Below are 9,619 nucleotides of genomic sequence, written 5' to 3' on the forward strand. Positions count from 1 at the left end.
AATCGCACACCTTCCCTCTCTCAAAGCAAGTATCTTGATAAAAATGATAAGGATAAGTGGAAAATGGTAAAAGTCAATGAAGGTTACATTAACCTCCGATTTAATATTGCTCGAAAGGAAAGGGAAAAACTCAAAATACACACAATTAAACTTCTATTCATTAAACTTTCTCACATACACATTCAACGAGCTACAATTTTTTTCTTGGATCTTCTCGCCCCATACATCTCACAATGACCCAACCATGGGTATATAAAGCCCAAACTTACTAAATATGGAATCATGTTATTTCTAACTAGACTTGACTCAACTTCGGCTAACTTCCTATGTTTTTTTATTGTTTGGGATTTCTATTTGCATAACCCTGAATTCTAGTGTTTGTAAATTTCCAAGATGGAAGAATTACTTATATTTTTCCTTCAGTGAGACAGGTGTAGCTGATTGAAGATGCTTAATATTTTGCAGGGGTATGGGTTGACAGAATCCATAGGTACAGTGACATTCATTAAAACCAAAGAAGAAAGCACACCCCATGGAACAACAGGTTTGTTGGCAGCTAATATGGAAGCCAAAGTGGTGGACACAGTCACTGGCAAAGCGCTGCCACCCAACCATAAAGGCGAGCTTTGGCTGCGGGGACCGACAATAATGAAAGGTATTCTTACCCATCAGTATTATCAATTTTATTTTGAAGAATTAATTCGTTAAACATGTGATTTCAATAAATTTTTATTAAATTTTAGACAAATTAGATTTGAAAATAAACAAGAAAACTTTGCAAAATGTTTCACTTATAAACAATTCCAAACCATTATCATGCATAATCCCCAAATTTTAAGTGTAAATCTCAAAAACAACACAAAATTTATTTAAAGATATATTTTTTATATTATTATAATAATTGTGTTTATATTTATCTTATATTTTGATATAGTTCAATTGACAATAGCCTTAAAAATAAAATTTAACAAAACCAAAAAAATAATTATTTCACTTTGCAAATATTTATTAGATTTCCCAACTAATCTACAATTAAATTTGAAATCTGCCATAAAATTACACCTCTGGTCATTTTAGTTAAATGATTTGTAGCCAAAGAAATCATCGTTCCTCTTTCGTACAGTAATCATATTTCAAGGCAAATGAAACCATATCGATATTTATCTAGCTAGAGACAGGTCCAGCATTTCGGCATGGCTTGATCTGTCCCAGGTTCTGACCAAAGAAATACCATTAAGGCTTTTAGTAATTCATGCAGGTTATTTTGGTAATGATGAAGCAACTGCATCAACTTTGGACTTTGAAGGGTGGCTGAAAACCGGGGATCTATGTTACATCGATGAGGATGGCTTCCTTTTTGTTGTGGACAGATTAAAGGAGTTGATAAAGTACAAAGGATTTCAGGTACAAAGCATTTCAGGGAGGTCTAGTTCGATGCAAATTCAAAATATTTGTCTTAGGATTTTTATTTTTATAATTTTGGTTATGTTGAGATTAACTGAAGGACATTCTATAGTTAATAGTTCTGGGTATATGGTTTTGTGACTCCTGATTTCATGTGAGTTGTATTTGAATGAAGTTTATAAATAAGTTTATTTGTTTTTATTGTATGTGTGTCAAGTATCAAGTACTAAAGGTCGAGTAGTTTGAGGGCCAAGGGTTGAGTAGGGTCTCCCCAGTTAGTGTATGGGACCAAGAGTTGAGTAAGGCACTCTGCAAACTTGATCAAGGTTTTGGCCAAAAACTAATAAAATTTTATTACATTAAATTTTTCATGGGAGTTGGGGTTTTTCCATGATAATTATTCTTGAAGTTTTGGCCAAATACTAATAAAATTTTATTAAATTGGGTTTTTCATCGGAGTTAGGGTTTCCCATGATAAATTTTTTTATTAAATTGGGTTTTTCATCGGAGTTAGGGTTTCCCATGATAATTGTTGGTGTTCTTTATGTGTAATCACTTATATTTCCGTTCCTGATTAATGTTTGATTTACCTTACCTTTTAATACATAACAAATTACCCCTAGAAGAATTAGCATTTCAGCGACCTTTAGTTTGATGCAAATCCAGAATATTTATCTGGTCAGAATTTATTTATCTTGGCAGGTTGCTCCAGCAGAATTAGAGGAATTGCTCCTCTCAAACCCAGAGATTACTGATGCAGCTGTTATCCCGTGAGTAGCATTTACCATACTTTTGGAGCTAACATACTTTCAAAAAAGCTCAACACTTAGCTGTATTTTACCACTTGTGGATCTAATAAACATTTTTTAGTGGTAGCCAAAATTCAACATTTGGGCTGATAGCACAGACCCTCGGCAACATTACTGAATCTCCTTCGTTAGTACTAATTAATTTAGGCATACAATTCTGTGTGTCAGGTATCCTGATAAGGAAGCAGGTCAAATACCAATGTCATTTGTTGTGAGGAAGCCTGGTAGCAATCTGTGCGAGGATGATGTAAAAAAATTTGTTGCAAAACAGGTAGATGCAGTTCCCTATTTTGTTTGCTAATTGTACATTTAGTTTTTGTTTCTGTTTTTTTGATGATTCATTTTGCAAAAAAGTTTTTGTTTCTGTTTTTTTGATGATTCATTTTGAAAACAAGTTTTATGTAAAATTATGTTAGAGAAGAAAATTTTATATTGGAAACTGAAGTGTTTTGTAAAGTTATATGAGTGATGAAAAATTTATATTCAATTTTTTGGGCTGACTAACTGATCCATGTAGAGCCCAATTACAGATTCCTAGGGTATTTAAAAATAAACACAAAGCTTTGGTTTATCCTGTCCACTCCTGAGAGAAATTTGGTGTTATACTTGTTGAGTGCAGGTTTCACCGTACAAGAAAATACGGCGAGTGGCATTTGTGACTTCAATTCCTAAGTCCCCATCTGGAAAAATCTTAAGAAAAGAATTGATTTATCTGGTTCTGTCCACCTCCAGATTGTGAGTCGTGAGCATGAATATTGTGAATCAATTAGCTGCCATTTTTAGAGTAGACAATATGTATTTTAAATTTAATTAAAGATGAAAGGATGGATGGATTTGTTTGATCTTGTACCGTATAATTCTGTAATCCATTGGCTGTGCATTTTCAGATAGAGCTGCTATATAATAAAATAAAATTATATAATAAAATAAAATTAGATAATTATTATTTCTGATTGCTTTAAAAATATTTTTATATTTATTATATTTTTTAAATAAATATTATATATTTATTATATTTTTTAAATAAATAAATATTTTTATTTGTATATATTTTTTTTTCTTTTTAATAAATTTAACAAAACTATATCTTTATCATGTCCAATATATCATTAAAATTATTATTTATTTGATATCTATAAATTTTATTTACATATTTTTAAAATAAATAAACATTCCTATTTGCATATTTTGTATCACAAAAATTAAGATCAATTACACCTGCTTGACCTGCTTTTTTTTCAGAGAGAAAATCATCATGGATTATATTAAGAGAATATAAAGTTCTGAATACATACAAATTGTCCGTCCCATCCTGGAACAAAATTCAGAAAAAGTCGAGCAGCAGATTATACAAATAGTCCACAAAACTATGACAGTCAAGATATTCTTGACCTGCTTTAGCATATTCTTGACCTGCTTTAGTATATTCTTGACCTGCCTTCGTATGTACGTACCATATTTGCATGGAAATGGACAACATTGCCGTACGAAGAGAATTTTGAAAAGCAGTTGGGGAAATAAAGGGGAAATTTTAAGTTGTTATGTTTATATAATTTGGATATTTAAAAATTTTAGGAAAGTTAAATTTATTTTAATTATTTAATTTTTATTTAAAAAATCAAAATTACATTGTTAGATATTTTTTAAAATTTTAAGTTAATTTTTTTTATCATTATTTTTATTTAATTATTATTAATTTTGAAATTTAACTAATTACTGAGAGAAATCCTAATTTGCTATAAAACTTTATTTAAATAAAAATAAATTAATTAATTAGAATAATAAAATTAATAAATATATAAAAGTAAATATAATAATAATTTTAGAGTTAGTTTATGAAGTGTAGAATACATTAAGGTAGGGTGCTCTTTTCAAACATTCTGTGGTATAAAATTTATAGTTTTAAATTTTTTTTGGAAAATATCTAGTTATGGTAAGGGTTTGTATGGCCTAGGCCAAGTATGGACCAAGTATGATTCCTAGGTGATTTTAATATCTTAAATATTCTTGGATCGTTGTTACTGAAACCACAAGTTAGTCTTGCAAATCATCTCAAAACTCACATTACTTAACAAAAAAACAAAATAATAATTGTAGAATTCATTTTTAAAATATTCTCACTAATAATTTAATCATGTGTCAAGCAAAATATATATATATATATATATATATATATATATAAACATAAACATATTTGATTTATCATCTAAACAAATAAATAAAATGGGTTAACTAAAATCAATTTGTTAAAATATTTAAGTTTCTAACTTTAAAAATTATTAATTAATAATATTCAAAATTATTAGTGTATTATTTTCCAAGTCATAACAAAAAGAGTTTATAATATTTATAATGATTTATTTAATATTCTTTGGAGATTTCAAGATTTTGATTAGACTATTATCATTATCTATAAAATAAATTTTAGTGATCTAAAGCAATTTCCAATTGAAGTAATATTATTATTTATAAACATTTTCTTATTAGATAAAACAAAATTTTAATAGCTTGTAAAGACATAGAATTTCAATTTTGCTCATTTTTGCTAACATTGTTATTTTGGTCCATTAGCTTATTTCTTTGTAACAAAAAAAAAACTTACTCTTAAAAACAACTTTAAACCATATTTAAAAAAAAAAAAAAAACTAGTTAAACATATTTACATGATAAATCCATAATTGAGAGGTAAATATTTATATATTTTTTTAATATAGTGTTTGATGAATAGATAATAAATCCTCCCAAAACAGAGCTTTACATAATCAACCTATGATATAGCATGGTATAGTATGTTTATTTCTAATATGTTTAAAAATACTCTTAATTTCACCAAATATTGAAAATAAGTTTCCAAATCTATTTGTTAACCTCCCCTCCCAAGACATCTATGCAATTCAAACCCATAATTAGAGATATTGTAGGGATCCATTTTTAATGCTTTTTTTATTTCTACATAAAGTAAATAAATAGAACCAAATTTTTACAAACCTGAAATCACAAAAGTAACCCAAAAATAAGCAAACAAATGCATTAACATCTCAAAAAGAGATATGCTATTATAGTGAGATAACCTTGTGTTTGAGAGCTTGGTGTTATATTGTTTTCATTACTCTCTTAATCTAGTAAGTGGTCATGCATTCTCTAAAAAGTTTATATATATATATATATATATATATATATATATATAAAAATGAAAGTGAATTGGCGCAAGTCTTAATTCTATGCCCCTTAAATCCCTAATGTTATAGATATTTTAAGGAAAATATATATCTATTTATTAATATTTTAGTTGCAATAATATTTAATCTACCTAATAACATGTTTATATTTTCTTAGTATTCAAGCTTAAAGATATTTTCATTGGGTGAGATGAAAGGAATTATAATCTTGGGGCCATTCTATCTTTTAGATAGAAATTTGTTCTTTATTTCACTAAGCTCGATAAAATTGAGGTAATAGGAAAGTATACATTTTATATTAATCTATAAAAAATAAATACTATGTAGATTTATAATAATAAAATAAATATATCAATAAAAATAAAATATTCACATATTGTAATTTATAATTAAAAATGATAAATTGAATAGAAAGATCAGATGGACTTAGTATTAGAGGATTTTTCTTTAATTTTATAATAATGAGAGAAATAAATAAAAATATATAATATATAAAATCTACAATGTACGAATATTATAAACCAATCTAAATCTATTTTAACTTTAAATCTATCAAATTTCAAGAGAGATCAAATCCCTGGAAATATAAACATTTCCTCAAATTTTACACTCAAAAAAAAATTACACCTCAAAAAATTTAATCTTCTCAATAAATCTAAATTAATTAATACCATATTTATTGATTACTTAACCAATCGTATTTTAATACTTATTACACCTCCATAATACCTACTCTCCAATACCTATAAATTTATCTTAACTAAAAATATTTCTCTACCTCTTATTATGAAACCATCTACCATTTGTATTTTTATATTTTTAAAACCCCCTTATGATAAATTTTGGTGAGTAATTGAAATCTTCTTAAAATATATAAATTGAAATATTTAATAAAAAGAAGTTGCAGGTTAAGTACAGATTGGTTGTTTACAATAATAAAAGCTTCCTTTTACAAATAATAGATATAATAGATAGCTCGATGATAGAAGAAGTTCAAAACAATTGAAGTCCAACTCATTTTTATTATAAAAAATAACAAAAGATATACTCTCTCTATAAGGTTGCCATTTCCATTTCCGTGGTAGAAAGTGCACAAGTTGACTTCCCATACCTTTAACTTGAAGCTAAGAAGAAGCATTGATACGCTAAGAATGGCACAAATCCAAATGACAATAATTTTAACGTAATATGATTTATTTCATCGGAATGTTTGTTTTTATAATTAATAAAATGTATGGAAGTATTATATAATATTTAAAAATTTGTTTTAAAATAGGTTTAACAAAACATTTTAAATACATTGTTTATGGTGAAGTGGATCATATCTATTTGTTTTTCTACGTGAGAGTTATAAACATTTTTTTTAAATACAATGTTTATAGTGTAGTGGAATTTATCTATTTGTCTTTTTATTGGAGCACTATAACTAAATTTGTTTATTTGGTTGTGATTTTCTATAATATCTTGACCTGGGATTTTTATTTTTGTTAATATATAAAGATCAACTCACATAATATCTTTTAATGATGATTCACATTTTTATTGATAAAGTTTATAGTTTGTGGTTCACATAGTTTATGAAAACTCTTTAGTTCTCGTAAAGTTTATAATTTGCATTTTTTTTAAATAATTTGTGATCTATATTTTTATTGACATGGAGACTTAAAATTTGATCATTCTGAGTCCAAATTGACCTCATTAAAAGATAATAAAATTAGGTTTTTTTCATCTTTTAAATTTTCTCAAATTCTCTTAAAGTTTCTTCTCAATTTTATTAATCAGATATCTTTTGTCAAAAACTTTCCTCTAACATGCTAGCTTTGTCCATATAACACAAGTGATGTAACCACACTCTAATAAAACTGTGTAGAAAACCGAACAATCCTCAATTTGGGTCACATTATCACCAAACTTAATATGATAATTTAGTTTTTGAATTTCATCATATAAAGTGGATCCTATGCCCATATTGCTAAATAAGTACCCCTCTACCATAATAATACTCTATGATGTAGGCCTAATGCATTTTTATTATGAATGCAATATGCACATTACCATGACAACATAATTAAACATGTAGAACACATGTAGATCATAACAATAATTTCAAATATATATATTTAATACAACAAAGGCATATAAATGACAATAAGAACACTTATCCTTAAAACTTCTATGTCACCGCAATCCCCGCATCTGTATCACTACCCAAGACAATATTGGTCCACAATTAGCACACAACAAGCTTAGACCAAGGTGCCAAACTCCAATGGCACACCAACCTTCAATCCCTCATTCCCCATTAACCTGCACAACCCAATAAAGTGCATCCCCCTGCTCTATCACTGCAATCCCTAAGACTAGCCAAGAAGTCGTACGGGCCTATGGAAATAAGTGTTCCAATTTCCCTCAAAAGTCTCGAGACACTTCCAAGCCTCACACTAAGGAACTTATCTTTGCACTTCTTACAAGGCTCCAATCTACCACAAGAAGAAGTGTACACATTGATCCACCTAAAATCCGTAGCGGCCTATGGAAACAAGCGTTCGAGTTTCGCTCAAAATTCTTCAGACACTTCCAAGCCTCACACTAAGGAACTTATCTTTGCACTTCCTACAAGGCTCCAATCTAACACAAGAAGAAGTGTACACATTGATCCACCTAAAATCTGTAGTGGCTTATCGAAACAAGTGTTCCAGTTTCCCTCAAAAGTCTCCAGATACTTCCAAGCGTCACAGTAAGGAACTTATCTTTGCACTTCTTACAAGGCTCCAATCTAACACAAGCAGAAGTGTACACATTGATCCACCTAAAATCCAAAAAAATATATGCACAGATCCACCTAAGGTCCAAAAAATATAACAATATCACACAGTCACAATAACCCTCTAATCACACACCTTTCATCTCTTAGAGCAAGTATCTTGATAAAAATGATAAAGATAAGTGGAAAATGGTAAAAGTCGATGAAGGTTACAATACCCTCCCATTTAATATTGCTCGAAAGGTAGAGGAAAAACACAAAATACGCATAACTAAACATTTAATCATTAAACTTTCTCACATACACATTCAATGAGTTGCGGTTCTTGGCTCTTCTGGCCTCATGCATCTCACAATGGCCGAACCATGGGTATATAAAGCCCAAACTTACTAAATATGGAATCATGTTATTTCTAACTAGACTTGACTCAACTCTTACTAACTTGTTCATGCAAACTCACACTAAATTAGACTTTTCCAAATATAGATTGAACTCAAACTATCTTATGCTAACTTTCCATGCATTGCATAAATACGAGATTAATTTACTATTTCCAACAATCCCCTTTTAATTACGATTGCATGACTCAAAATAACTCAAACGTGACTCAACTATACCTATTAGGCTTACAATAGAAATTGACTCAATCATCACTTAATAATGACCATTGGTCTAAGTCTCAGCTAGGCTTACAATGACTCAAAATTTTTACAATGTCGGATTTTGTTTTTCGTTTCTTCCAAATTCTATAGCCTTGAAATTGTTTAAGCTTCACCTCTATTTTTAGCTTTTCTTTCTTGCTGAAAGCTCCATGCTTGTTCACCTTTTGTTATTGGAGTTTCTTCTTGAATTTTCTTGTTAACATTTTGAAAATTACCTTAGTCTTCTGGAGTCTATTATGACGACTTTCTTCTTCAATAATCTTCTTACTTGTGGATTGTTTCCATTTATACTCACTATCATCAAACTTATAACCAAAATTTAATTTATCATTATAATACACCTCATAACATGATTGTTTTCATATCATTAGCTCATTGTAAAATTTAAGTTATTAAAAACTCCAAAATTGAAAGATTTCTTCAACATTTTCTTATTCCTCTCCACAAATTGTCGTGTCTTTCACTTTACTTTCATCATCAGGTACTTTTGTTTTTTGTCTGTAATATGCACACTCAAGATCATCATTAGGGTTACATGTAAAATCATAATCACCCTCCTTTTTCTCGTTCATCATTTCATTTAATTATTTATTTAGCTATTTCTTTAAGACTATCATCAATTTGTTCAATTGGCTTCTCAATCCATTCTTCAATGAGCTTCAAATCTACGTCAAACTTATCAACAACATTGTTTTTGACTTCAAATCTCATGCTATTTTGAACGGAGTTGTCTTTAGTGCGACTTTTTGGAAGCTTTTCTGGTGGGTTTTTCTGGTTAAATTTCTCTAAAATCGGCAGCAA

The 9,619-nt window shown here is 28.7% G+C and overlaps 1 protein-coding gene across 1 annotated transcript; it reads left to right on the forward strand.

The window, feature by feature from the left end:
• The first annotated feature begins 561 nt into the window (after nt 1-561).
• LOC149145539 (peroxisomal OPC-8:0-CoA ligase 1-like) lies at nt 562-2,952 on the forward strand. The gene is made up of 5 exons (XM_089452489.1): nt 562-655; nt 1,259-1,404; nt 2,107-2,174; nt 2,382-2,484; nt 2,833-2,952. Exons 1-5 carry the CDS (start codon nt 562-564, stop codon nt 2,950-2,952), a joined length of 531 nt encoding a protein of 176 aa, XP_089308615.1.
• The last annotated feature ends 6,667 nt before the right edge of the window (nt 2,953-9,619 follow it).

The sequence above is a fragment of the Pinus tabuliformis genome, chromosome X (assembly GCF_031772625.1).
Source record: "Pinus tabuliformis cultivar Carrire ecotype Pingquan chromosome X, CPIR1, whole genome shotgun sequence".
NCBI lineage: Eukaryota > Viridiplantae > Streptophyta > Pinopsida > Pinales > Pinaceae > Pinus > Pinus tabuliformis.